Source organism: Vulpes vulpes, chromosome 15, assembly GCF_048418805.1.
Source record: "Vulpes vulpes isolate BD-2025 chromosome 15, VulVul3, whole genome shotgun sequence".
Taxonomy (NCBI): domain Eukaryota; kingdom Metazoa; phylum Chordata; class Mammalia; order Carnivora; family Canidae; genus Vulpes; species Vulpes vulpes.
In genome coordinates this window covers 103,547,899-103,562,827 of record NC_132794.1, presented here as the reverse complement: position 1 = coordinate 103,562,827, position 14,929 = coordinate 103,547,899, and the positions used below count along the sequence as shown (strand labels likewise).

At 35.2% G+C, this 14,929-nt stretch overlaps 1 protein-coding gene across 1 annotated transcript in view; it reads right to left on the bottom strand.

Moving 5' to 3' along the window:
* Nucleotides 1-14,929, bottom strand: part of ATRNL1 (attractin like 1) — a 762,129-nt gene that overhangs the window by 442,084 nt on the left and 305,116 nt on the right. The window contains exon 24 of the mRNA XM_072740185.1: nt 12,893-13,050. Coding sequence (XP_072596286.1) covers nt 12,893-13,050 — 158 coding nt within the window. The remainder of the gene's footprint in view (nt 1-12,892; nt 13,051-14,929) is intronic.

The window sequence follows — 14,929 nt, the reverse complement described above, 5'->3', positions numbered from 1 at the left end:
ATTAAGAATGATGTTAGCTATGGGTTTTTTATACATGGCCTTTATTAAGTTGAGGTATATTCCCTCTAATCCTACTTTGTTGAGAGTTTTTACATGAATGGAAGTTAAAGGGATGCAATTTTAGGGAAGAGGTCAGAGGAGGTATAATTGGGTTCTTGAAGTACCCAAAGGCATTTCTTCTGGATGCCTCTGTTTTCTAAGCCTATCTAATTTAAAGTTGGATTTATTTACAACAAAGAATGCTTACTAATATATTTTGTGAGCTAAATGAAGGTAGAGACTATTTTGTATTCTGATTTATATACTAGCAAAATTTCTTGCATATGACTTTAACTTATTAACTGCTTGAAAGTGTAGTGAGAATTTTATAAAAATATTCAATATCTGCCATTTCTGTAAGAAGTACTACTTTATATTAGTCTTTGACAAAATAGAGAAGATACTAAGTAAGCAACAATCATTAATATTTCTCTTTATTTGTTTCATTATTTGTAGAAATGTACAAAGTTCTATTATCATGATAGTAAGTTTCATCCTATTAATAACAAGATTAGACCCAACCTGGATGAAGCTAAAGGAAGCATTTTTCTACTTTCCTGTATATCAGTAAAAACCTCTCCTTATTCAAATAATACCTTTTAAATTAATCTGTTCAATCTATTCAAATATATATGGAAATACTACAACTGAAAGTGCTCAAAAGAATTGTGATGGAAAAACTTAGGTACCACATAAAATTATGAAAAATACCATTGATATTGGGCAGCCCTGGTGGCGCAGCAGTTTAGAGCCACCTGCGGCCCGGGGTGTGATGCTGGAGACCCAAGATTGAGTCCCACATTGGGCTTCCTGCATGGAGCCTGCTTCTCCCTCTGCCTGTGTCTCTGCCTCTCTCTTCGCTCTCTCTGAATGAATAAATAAATAAATCTTTAAAGAAAAAAAATGCCACTGATATTAATTCACACAAAATCTACGTGAAATGGTTGGCTTACCAAAAGGGCATATGATAAAAAGGAATTTTGTTACGCAAACAAAAAATAATTAAATATTAAATTCTTCATACATCTTTTATGCTATAGCATGTAAGAATACAAAGAATTAAACTACAAAAAGAAAGGCTAAAGTAACCTGAAGCACTTTCTTTCAACTATATTTACAATGTTCTCTCCCTGTGTAGCAACTCTACTGAAACAAATATTAAAATAAATTAAGTAAAAGTGATAAAAGTTAAGTGTTAACTTATCTCAAAAACAGTATGTTTGCTTGTTAGAAATATCATGGAAAAAAATTTTGTGAACAGAAAACAGTGATTTTTTTTTGGATGTTTCTTGATATCTCATGGTCAGATGGAAATTTTTTTTTTAATTTTTATTTATTTATGATAGTCACAGAGAGAGAGAGAGAGAGGCAGAGAGAGAAGCAGGCTCCATGCACCGGGAGCCCGACATGGGATTCGATCCCGGATCTCCAGGATCGTGCCCTGGGCCAAAGGCAGGCACTAAACCGCTGCGCCACCCAGGGATCCCCAGATGGAAATTTTTCAATAGGAATTAGGTTTTTTGAATTTTTTTATTTCAATCACTTTTCAAAATAACTGCTTCCATAGAGTGTAGTCTGCAAATATTTACGAACAATTTTATCTATAGACTGTTAATTTTCTAAAAACTTGCAGTTTAGAATCTACAACAGTATATGCTTATGAAATCTAAAACACATAGACATGTCTACAATCTGACTACCATTTACCCACAAATTACTCGAAAGCTTAAATCTAAGCTACTAAATAAAACATATTACTAGTAAAAACATAAAACCACATACATAATAACTATATATGTGGTTCCCTCATTTAGTGAACAAACCTATGGCTAGGTTTATCATTTATTTATTATTTATTCAATTTACTATTTAGATTCAAAATCTAATGATTTTGTAGGATATCTTCTTCCTCCCAAAGTGGAGGAAATGAATTTATCATCCTGTCAAAATAATGAGTAAAACAGATAAAATATATGAAACGGCTGTTTTCAGAAACTGGGTATCAAGCAATGTAGGACAAATGAGGGGGGCTTAAAAGATGGAGTGAGCATTTAAATGTCAGAAATTATTGTGATTTTTGAGGCTGTTATCTATCAAAAGGAGAGGGAAAACATATGTATCCCAGAAATTTTCTGGAGTTGAGGAGATGAAACTGACAATCTATAGAGGCCAAGGTGGCTAGACTTTATAGAACAGTAGTATACTGAAGAGAGGACTTCCCAGATTGCTCAGACATTTGCTGAGGGTCCCCTTGAGTCTTCAGGTAAATACTACCTACTGATAAAGAAACTATCCAAGGCTAGGGGAAAAGCCAATTGAAAGGAGCAGAGAAAAAATTATCAAAACTCACATAGAGTTGGAAATATTTCATGGTCCCAAGAGTCAAGAGTAGAAAACTGTAAGTCATGCATCATAGTGTACAGCACCCAGAAGAACAGTAACTCAGTAATAAAATGATTAACCCCAGACTAAATGCTGCTTTGTTCTGGCCTAACAAAAGACAAAAATAAGCCTTGGAAAGATCAATTCTTTTTCAAGAAAATTAACTCTATCCCAGAACAAAGCAAAAACTTATTTATCAAAATTGTACCGAAAAAAATAAAATTCAAAATGTTTGGTATCTAATAAAAATATGACCCATAAGGAGCTGCAAAATAAAAGAAGAAAAAAGAAACTCAGAAAAAATACAAATGATAGAATCTGTAGACAATTTATAGAAGAGTTATAATAATTGTATTTCATATATTAAATAAGGCAGAAAATATAGATATTTTCTAAAAAAAAACTTATCAAAATTCTAGAAATAAAAAATATAATAACTGAGATGAAATAAACACTGGATAGGATTAATACCAAATTGGACACGAGGGGTGCCAGGGTAGTTCAGTGGTTGAGTGTCTGCTTTTGGCTCTGGTCGTGATCATGGGGTCCTGGGATCAAGTTCTGCACTGGACTCCCCACAGGGATCCCACTTCTCCCTCTGCCTACGTCTCTGTCGTTCATGAATAAATAAGTAAAATCTTTAAATAATAATAATAATAATAATAATAATAATAATAATAATATCAAATTGGACCCTATAGAAAAAAGATTAATGAATTTAAGGATACAGGAAAAGAAACTATCTAAAATGAAACACAAAAATAAAAATAAAGAGTGCATAAAAAATATAAACATAGCATTAGTGAGCCAAGGAACAATTTCAGCCAGTCTGATATATGTACAATTGCAATTCCTAAAGGAGAAGAAAGGAATGGGGGGAAATTTTGAGAAATAAATTTTCTAAATCTGGTAAAAACTATAATTTTATAAATGTATGAAGCTCAGTAAAACCCATGCACAAGAAACAGGAAAAAAACCAAACCTATGTACACCATAATCAAAAGTTGTGAAAAAATGAAAAATTTTAAACTGCAGAAAGAGGAAAAAGACCCATTACATAAAAGAATAAGGTTAAAAGCAGATTGCTCACTAGGAGCACTGCAAACCAAAAGACTGTGGAGAAACACCTTTAAAAAAAAGAAAGAAAAAAGCTACAATTTAGAATTCTTCAACCTCCTAGAAACTAAATTAAAGATGTTCTCAGAATACAGACTGATATACTTCATTGCCAGCAGATCTACACTAGAGTGTTAAATGTCTAAGTCCCTCATAAGGTAAGAAAATGATACTAGATAGAAATCTGAATCTACAAAAAGGACAAATGAAAGATGAATACTAAAAAAGGTAGATATGTAGGTAAATCGAAGATTGTGTATTACTTTTAATATATCTAAATGCAATTGATTATATCAAAAATAGTAACAGTATAGCGTGTATTTTATAATATAAGAAGCAGTAAAACATATTCAACAATAGCACAATGCCCAGAGGATGAAAATGAAAGTATACTGTCTTAGGCTTAATATATTTTAAAAAATGTGTGCTGTAATATTACTGAACGTAGACAATGAAAAGTCTAAGAGGAATATGATAAACTGTAAAACAATGTTTAAAATAACACAACCGGAATTGTATCTAATAAACCAACAGAGAGGATAAAATGAAATCATAAAAAATATCCAATAAAAAAGACAGAAAAGGAAGAAGGAATAAAGGGCAAAAATAAATAAATAAATAAACAAATAGATTTAAACCCAAAGATATAAATATATGTATATCACATGTACATGGTTTAAGATTGGACAAACTACATGCTGCCTAAAAGAAACCCATTTTAAATATAAAAGGAAAAATAGATTAAAAGGATGAAAAATAATACAGCATTCTGGAGCTTTCTAGAGAGGGATCATATGGTGGAGTAATAGGGGGACCCTACCCTTGCCTCATGCCTAGAACACAACCAGATAAATATCAAATCAACTGAATACCCAAGAAATTGATCTGAGGGCTGAAAGAACACACTGCAAAAATATAGGGAGAAAAGAGGCCACGTTGTACAGGTAGGAGGTGCAGACACAATTGGGGGAAAAAGTATGGGGGCTGCAGTGGAAGGGAGGGAGCACTGATCACAGAGAGAGGAGAAAGAGGAGGAGGGAGCAGCACACAGGATATTGTGTGGAAAAATACTTTTCCAAAACCACTGCCTGGAAAAATGAGAGGGGCTGATTATCATGAGTTTTTATAACCAGTAGACTCAAAGACTGAAGTTGTAGCAGTCCTTACTGTGGATGGTGTTGAGCCTAGGGGCTGTAGTGGTGCCCCTGTGGAGAAAGAGTGCAGAGACCCAGGGGCAGACAACATGGTCTGAGGATAGCCTGGGTTAGACTGGGAGAGTCAGTTCACCTCCTTGGAGTATATTTGGAGTATATTTAGGGGCGGGGAGGAGGTGGCACTACCTCTAAGGAAACAAAAGAGACAGAAAGCACCATTACCCTGGCCTGTTCATTAGCACAGGGTCAGAGACACCTGCTGAGGGCAACTAACCATGTTGCAGCTTTTTGCTGATCTTTACTCTAAACTCCTAGCTCCTATACATTTGTCCAACTGTCCTTTTGAGACAAATCAGCATGAGTCCCAGCACAGTGAGACTCTCTCCCAGAGAATCAGGATGCATCTGCACCATGCCAGGTCCCTAAGCTTTGGAGTTTTGAAAATCAGCTGGCATGCCTCAGATAAAACACAAGTGCATGGCACTGCCAGGTGAGCAGAGAGCTGGGACACAGACAGGGGAAGGCATGGATCTGAAGGACACCTAAGACACATGAGAGGAGACTGTTACTCTTCTGTGAAGGCTTCCTGGACCGGGCAAGCATGAACTCTCCTCTCTAGAGCTGAGGAAGAAGCCTGTCACCAACGGCACAGAGGGACTTCAGTGAGCAGCACAACATCCCCAGTGGAGGTTTTAGATGCTTATAGCAACCTGACCACCCTGCACTCTACAGGTAGCTCTGTACTCGGGCAAGCACACCTAAGAGCCAGAGCAGCAGACCCCTCCTCCAGAAGACCCACAAAAACTCCCACATGCACAAAATCTACTGACCAGAGACTGCTACAAAGCTTCAGATCTAGATGAAACAGAATCAGGCTTCTTTTAACAAGCAGACCAGAGCACACCTAGTTAAAACTTGCCACACACTGGACAAGGTCCAAACACTCCCCACTGAAGGGAAGGAGAAACTAAAGAGGACTGATCTGAGAGAAAAAGCAGCCATAACACAGCAGCAGAGTACACACTGAATACACCAGTAAGACTTCCTGAAGCACTAGGTCCTGGATATTACATGACCTCTTCTTAATAAAGCCATTATTCTCAGGACCAGGAAACGTAACAGCCTTTCCTAACAACAAAAGAAGAAAGAGACCTAGACAAATGCCAAGATGGAGGAATTCATCCCAAAAGAAAGAACAAAAAAAGGTCATGGTCAGAGATCTAACTGAACGGTTATAAGTGTAATGCCTGGTTCAGAATTTAAAACAACAATCAGAATGATGCTAGCTGGGCTTGAGAAATGCATGGAAGACACCAACGAGTCTCTTACCACAGAGATAAAAGATCTAAAGACTAGGCAAGCTTAAATTTAAAAATTTAACCGAGATTCAAAAACAACTGCACATAATGATCACAAGAATGGAAGAAACAGAGGAACAGATAAGTGATATAGGAAACAAAAATGGAAAATAATGAAGCCGAAAAAAAGAAGGAAAGAAAAATACTGGATCATGAATGTAGACTTAGGGAACTCAGAGACTCCATAAAGTATAATAACATTCTTATCATAGGAATCGCAGAAGAAGAAAGGGAAAAGGGAGCAGAAGGTTTATTTCAGCAAATTATAGCTAAAAATATCCCTAATCTGGGGGGAAAAAACAGATGCAAATTCAGGAGACATAGACAACGCCCATCAAATGCATCAAAAGCAGGCCAACATCAAGACATATCATAGTAAAATTTGCAAAATACAGATGAGAAAAAAATTCCAAAAGCAGCAAAGGAAAAGAAATCCTTCACTTACAATGAAAGACAAATTAAGTTAGCAACAGATCTATCCACAGAAACTTGGCAGGCCAGACAAAAATGGCATGATATATGCAATGTGCTGAATGGGGAAAAAATGCAACCAAGAATACTTTATCCAGCAAAGCTGTCATTCAGATTAGAAAAAAAGATAGAGTTTCCCAGACAAACAAAAATTGACAAAGTTCATGGTCACTAAACCAGCCCTGCAAGAAATATTAAAGGAGACTCTTTGAGAAAGAAAGACCAAAATCAAAAAAGATTAGAAAGAAACAGAAAATCTCCAGAAACAATAACTTAATAGGTAATATGATGGCACTAAATTCATATCTATCAATAACCACTCTGAATGCTCCACTGACTAAATGTCCAATCCAAAGACATAGGATATCATAAGGGATAAAAAAATAAAAAAAGACACACCTATGTGCTGCCTGCAGTAAGAGACTCATCTTAAACCTGAAGACACCTGCAGAATGAAAGTGAGAGGACTGAGAACCATTTATCATGTTAAAGGACATCAAAAGAAAGCCAAAGTAGCCACAGTGATCTCAGACAAACTACATCTTAAAATAAACTGTAACAAGAAATAAAGGGGTTTATCCAAGAAGAGAATCTAACAATTATAAATATTTATGCCCCCACTTGGGAGCACCCAAATATATAAGTCAACTAATAACAAACATTAAAAAACTCACTGGTCATAATACAATAATAGTAGGGAACTTTAATAGCCCATTTATAGCAATGGACATATCATTTAAGCAGAAAATCAACAAGGAAATAAGGGCTTTGAATGATGCACTAGACTAGATGGACTTAACAGATATATTCAGAGCATTTCATCCTAAAGTAGCAGAATACATGTTCTTTTTGAGTACACATGGAAATTCTCCAGAATACATCATATACTAGGTCACAAATCAGGCCTTAACAAATAGAAGACTGAAATCATACCATGCATATTTTCTGACACGATGCTATGAAATTTGAAGTCAATCACAAGAAAAATTTGGAAAGACCACAAATACACAAATACATGGAGCTTAAAGAACATCTCATTAAACAATGAACTGGCTAACCAGGAAATTTAAGAAGAAATTTAAAAACATGCATGGAAACAAATAGAAATGAAAACATGACAGTCAAAAGCAGTCCTAACAGGGAAGAATATAGCAAAACAAGCCAACCTCAAGAAGTAAGAAAAATCTCAAATACACAACTTAACCCTACACCTAAAGGAGCTAAAAAAGAAACAGAAAATGAAGCCTAAAGCCAAAAGAAGAAAGGAAATAATAAACATTAGATCAAAAACAAACAATAAAAAAACAGTAGAATAGATCAATGAAACTAGGAACTAGTTCTTTGAAAGAATTACTAAAATTGATAAACCTTTGCCAGACATTTCAAAAAGAAATGAAAAGGGAAAGGGCCCAAATAAATAAAATCATGAATGAGAGAGGAAAGATCACAATCAACACCATAAAATATAAAAAATTGTAAGATAATATTATGAAAAATCATATGCCAGCAAATCAGGCAATCTGGAAGAGATGCATAAATTCCTAGAGAAATATAAACTACCAAAACTGAAGCAGGAAGAATAGAAAATTTGAACAGATAATCAGCAAGGAAATTGAATCAATAATCAAAAATCTCCCAACAAACAAAAGTCCAGGGCCAGATGGTTTCCCAAGGGGATTCTACCAAACATTTCAAAAAAGAGTTAATACCTATTCTTAAACTGCTCCAAAAATAGAAATGGAAGGAAAACTTCCAAATTCATTCTATGAAGTGACCATTACCTGCATCCCAAAAACAAAGATCCAACTAAAAAGGAGAATTATAGGCCAACATCTCTGATGAACATGGATACAAAAATTCTCAACAAAATACTAGCAAAACAAATCCAACAGTACATTAAAAGAATCTTTCACCACAATTAAGTAGGATTTATTCCTAGGCTGCAAGCATGGTTCAATGTCTATAAATAAATCAATGTGATACACATTAATAAAGAAAGGATAAAAACCATTTGATCCTCTCAATAGATGCAAAGAAACTACTTGGCAAAGTAGAATGCCAATTCTTGATAAAAAACCCTCCACAGAGTAGTGATAGATGGAACATATCTCAACATCATAGAGGACATATACAACAGACCTACAGCTACATCCTCAATAGAGAACCTCTGAGAGCTTTTGCTCTATATTCAGGAACAAGACAGGTTATTGTCCAGTCTCATCATTGTTACTTAACATAGTACTGTAAGTCCTAGCTTCAGCAATAAGACAACAAAGAAATAAAAGGCATCCAAATTGGCAAGGAAGAGGTCAAACTTTCACTAGTTACAGACGACATAATACTATATAGAGAAAACCTGAAAGACTCCACCAAAACATTGCTAAAACTGATACACAAATTCAGTAAAGTTGCAGGTTACAACATGAACACAGAGAAATCTGTGGTATTTCTATACAACAGGAAGAAGAAGACAAATCAAGCAATCGACCTCATTTATCATTGCACCATAAAAACCGTAAGATACCTAGGGATAAACCTAACCAAAAATATAAAAGATCTGTACTTTGAACACTATGGAACACTTATGAAAGACGTTGAAGAGGACACAAAGGAATGGAAAAACCTTCCATGCTCATGGATTGGAAGAACAGATATTGTTAAAATGTATATACCTCCCAAAGCAATCTACACATTTAATGCAATCCTTTCAAAATACCAACAGCATTTTTCACACAGCTACCACAAACAATCTTAAAATCTGTAATGGAATCACAAAAGACTCCAAATAGCCAAAGAAATCTTGAAAAAGAAAAGCAAAGCTGGAAGCATCACCATTTCAGTCTTCAAGCTAGACCACAAAGCTGTAGTGATCGTGACAGTATGGTACTGGCACAAAAACAGACACTTAGATCAATGGAACAGAACAGAAAAATCCAGAAATGAACCCACAACTAAATGGTCAACTAGTCTTTGACAAAGCAGGAAAGAAAATCCAGTGGGAAAAAGACAGTCTTCAACAAATGGTGCTGGGGAAACTGGACAGCACCATGCAGAAGAATGAAACTGGACCACCTTCTCACACCATACACAAAAATAAATTCAAAATGGATGAAAGACTTAAACGTGAAACAGAAACCCACCAAAATCCTAGAGGAGAACACCAGGCAGTAACCTCTTTTTGACATTGGCCATAGCAACTTCTTACTAGATACGCCTCTGGAGGCAAGGGAAACTAAAGCAAAAATAAACTAGTGGGACTTCATCAAGATAAAAAGCTTCTGCACAGCAAAGGAAACAACTAACAAAACTGAAAAGCAACCTACTGCATGGGAGTAGATATTTCCAAAGGACCTACCTGATAAAGGGTTAGTATCCAAAATCTATAAAGAACTTATCAAACTGAACACTCAGAAACCCAATAATCCAGTTAAGAAATGGGCAGAAGACATGAATAGATATTTTTCCAAAGAAGACACATGAAAAGATGCTCAACATCACTCATCATCAGAGAAATGTAAAACAAAACTACAATGAGATATCACCTCACACCTCTCAGAATGGCTACAATTAACGACACAGGAAACAACAGATGTTGGCCAGGATGAGGAGAAAGGAGAACCTTCTCACACTGTTGAGAGAATGCAATTTGGGGCAACCACTCTGGAAAATAGTCTGGATGCTTCTCCAAGAGTTAAAAATAGAATGACCCTATGCCCAGCCATTGCACTACTAGGTGTATATCCAAAGTATACAAAAATATGGATTCAAAGGGGCACATGCTTCCCAATGTTTATAGCAGCATTATCAACAATAGATAAAATACAGAAAGAGCCCAAATGTCCATCAACTGGTAAATGGATAAGGAATATGTAGTATATATACGCAGTGGAATATTACTAAGCCTTAAAAAAAGAATGAGATCTTGCCATTTGCAATGATGTCGATGGAACTAGAGTGGATTAGTCTAAACAAAATATGCCAGAGAAAGACAAATACTATATGATTTTACTTATATGTGGAATTTAAGAAACAGATTGTCATTGGGAAAAGAAAAAAGCAAAATGAAGGAGGCAAACCATAAAGAGATTCTTAAACATAAAGAACAAACTGAGGATTGATAGAGGGGAACTGAGCAGGGTGATGGGCTAAATGGGTGATGGAGAATACGGACGGCACCAGTTTTGGTGAGCAATGGGTGTTATACATAAGTAATAAATCCTTAAATTCTACTTCTGAAACTAGTATACTATATATTGCTAAGTAGAATTTAAGTAAAAACTTGAGACATAAAAAAATTATATTGCATTCTGGCTATAATGAGTAAGCTGGAGTAGCTATAATAATATCAGGAAAAATAAATTTAGAGCAAAGAATATTACCAGAAATACAGAAAGTGATTTACTAATGATAGAGTCATCAATTCATCAAGAAGAAATAAAAATGCTAAACACTTGTGCATCTAAGTAAGAGAGTTTTAAAATACATGAAGTAAAAATTGACAGAACTGCAGGAACAAATAAACTAATCCACAATTACAGTCCTGGATTTTGAACACTCATTTCTCAAATTGACAGAATATCAATAAAAACATTAGAAGACTTGACAAAACCATCAACCAACTTGACATAATTCACATTTGTAGAACACTCCACTCAATGACAACAATATGCAGGGTTGTTTTTTTTTTTTTTGCAAATGTCCAAGGAATATTTACCAAAATAGATCATATGATCTGGATGTTTATGCCTCTCCCCACAAATTTATATGTTGAAATTCTAACTCCTAAAGGCAATGGTGCTAAGGCAAACCTCTGGAAGATGAATAGGTCACAAGGGTGGATTCTTCATGAAAGCAATTAATGTTCCTATAAAAGAGATCCCAAAGAGCTCACTCTCCTCCAGCACCATGTGAGGATACAGTGATAAGGTGCTATTTTGTGAATGAGAAAGAGGATACCTGACTATGCTGGTGCCTTGATCTTGGATTTTCCAGACTCTAGAATGCTGACCAAAAAATTTGTTTTTTATAAGCTATCCAGTGTTACTTTGTTATGGCAGTCCAATGGACTAAGACACCAGATTTATTCATTTTGCATTGCTGTGGCATTAAATTACCATGAACTTAGTGGCTTAAATAACAACACACTTTTACTATTATGGTTCTATACATTAGAAATCTGACTTACTTATTTTTATATTTCTATTGTGATTAGTCTGACATGGACTAAAATCGAGGTACTAGCAGGGCTGTGTTTCTTTTTAGAGGCTCTAAAGAAGAATCTGTTTCCTCCACTTTTCCAGCTTCTAGATCCCTTTATTCCTATATTCAAAGCTAGCAACATTGCTTCTAAGTATTCTTCAGTAGGTATATCTCTCTCTAATCCTAACTTCAGCCAGCAAACATTACTTTAAGGACTCAAGTGGTTAGGTTGAGTCTACCTAGTAATCTGGGATAAGCATCTTAATACCCTAATCTTAATCACACTTTGAGAACCACTGAACTAGAAATAGAAGGCAATCAAGTTTCATAACCTGAAGGAAAGACAGGATCTGCTGGCTGCATGAGTGAGTGACAGTTATCACTACTGAGCCACAGGAAAAGGAAGTGTTAAAGTAGCAAGGGTATCCCTCTCGATGAAATTTTCCCCCAAAAAAAGGAAAAATAAAGGAGAGAGAGAGAGAGAGAGAGAGAGAGAGAGAGAGACATATGCTGCCTGAATCCGGTGGCAGTTGTGGTATTTTGAACCCCGGAATCCAGTTGTGTCATCCTTCCAAGCCCCTGAGAATACCTGAGCCCATTTTTTCATGGCTTTCATAACTGTGAGAGGCATCAAAAGCCTGGACATAGAGATTGAGCAGATCTGCGGTCTAGTGCAAAGCCCAGTCCCAAGAAATAAGACAACTTCTCACCCCTTTCCTGGGCACCAGGCCTCAAACTCTCACCTATACTTTTATCAAGCCAAAGCCCTCCCTTTGTGCTAACATAAAGGAGAAAGCCATTTACTTTTGACCTATCTTCTATCTGTGCTGGGTCTTAAACTGGTGACCACATAGATTAACCTGAACTTGGATTCTGTTCTCCTAGTGTTCTCAGCCAGAGTATAAACTAGGCGAAATAATATTGCCCCAGCAGGTACTCCATTGTTACCCAAAAAGAAAAGTGTAATTAACATTAAACCAACAGATCTCCAACAGTCAAAAAAATAAAGATATTCATCATAGACATTCAATGTACCCTTTTAATCAAGGGTCACATGTTTCATGTTTTTCAAAACAGAAATCTTATCTGTATTATTACTTCAAACAAAAACAGCATTGTTTTTGTGAAAAAAAATATTAAATGGTCATTATGTTAAGTACTATTAACACTTACCTGTATTTTAATAGGCCAGGAAAAGTTGCTGACGTACACATAGAATGTAATGTTAGGATTGCTTCTAAAGTTAAATTTTTCATAGGAAAAACTATCTCTGTATTCCTTTATATTAGTCTTGGAAACTATAGGAGTCTCCTCCCCAGATATTGTTCCAGCTAAAATGTAAACAACAATAATAGATTAGGGGGAAAAAAGCATCTTTTAAATTTAAAAATATATATTGTATTTGCTTAATTATTATAACTGTACTTATAAAAATATAATTATCAAAATAAACTTGTTTACTGTTTAGAGTGACAAAGGAGAAATAAAATAAGATTCACCAGAGATGTAATGGAAATAGCATAAAAACTATTTTTAAAAATGATACCACTGATTAAGTGCTATGTACTGGGCACTGGTGCAGAAGATTTTATATTCTTTTCTAATAAAATTTTTTTTTTTTTTTTATGATAGTCACAGAGAGAGAAAGAGAGGCAGAGACACAGGCGGAGGGAGAAGCAGGCTCCATGCACCGGGAGCCCGATGTGGGATTCGATCCCGGGTCTCCAGGATTGCGCCCTGGGCCAAAGGCAGGCGCCAAACCGCTGCGCCACCCAGGGATCCCCTCTAATAACAATTTTATAACAGAGGTATTCTATCTCTATTTTTCAAATTGAAACCTGATCCTCAGAAAGATCAAAACACTTGCCTTAAGTTTATAGCTACTGCATGGTAACTTCCTCTTTTAGCCCCAGATAGTGAGTTACTTCCATATACTACTCCACAGAGCCTCTCAAAACAAATCAGGACAGATTTTACATGTCTTAATCCAATTAAAAAATGGAAAAGAAATCTGTTTGTCTTAACCACAAATTGAACAATCATTACTTTGAATGTATTGAAAGGAGGCTACAATTTAAAACATGAGCTAAATGCTCAATTACTTAAACACAGATTGCATACTCAATAAATATTTACTGAAATTAACCAAATGGAACAAAGCACTTCCAACAATCTTACCATGCCTTCCACCTTACCAAAAAGTAAAAATATTTAGAATTAATATGCTGAGCAACTGAATTAATTTCTAAATCATCACCTATTCCTTGGGGTACTTTTACACATTTCCTGACATCATCTCCTAACCTCATAAATCAGAATTTCTGAGATTTAGTTTTGGGAATCTCAAAGTTACAAGCTATTTCTGACATGCTAAAATCACTATTCTAAACTATTTACAGAGGTTTTCTATATTTTTCTTGACAAGTTTTAAAACTCTTCTAGAGTAAGTTTATTGTGCAAAAGTAAATTTTGAATAAATAGTGCAAGTTTTCATGAATTCCTTTTTTTAAAAGATTTTATTTTCAAATAATCTCTACACCCAACAGGAGACTCTAAGGTACAACCCCAAGATCAAGAGATACATGTTCTACTAACTGAGCCAGTGTTCCATCATGAATTATTAATAATGAAGCTCACACTGCTAAGATTTTAACTAAATGTTTGGAAACATTGTAATAAAATGCTACATATTTGCCCAAATTTCTCATTTTTTAACACATGTGATATATAGATTCTAGAATTGCAAAAACCACATCACTCTTGAATTCTATGTCTCCATGATTCTACATATTAAAATAACATAATGATCTGATTTTCAGGAACAGAATATAGATATCTGAGAATCCACATATTTTAAGAACATCTCAACACTTTAATGCAAGAGTCTATCTTTGATATAGAAAATAAAAATCAATAAAATTTCCTAACACGTAAATACAAAAAACAGTAAATATACTCTTTCATAATCCAACATACACTTTGTATCTCATATTGGTTACATTTTTATGAAGTCAAAAATTTCAACTTATAAATCTTCTTAGAGAAGGCATATTTTTTTTAAAGATTTTATTTATTTATTCATGAGAGACAGAGAGAGTGAGGCAGAGACACAGGAAGAGGGAGAAGCAGGCTCTATGCAGGGAGCCTGATGCGGAACTTTTTCCCGGAACCCCAGGATCAGGACCTGGGCTGAAGGTGACACTAAACCGC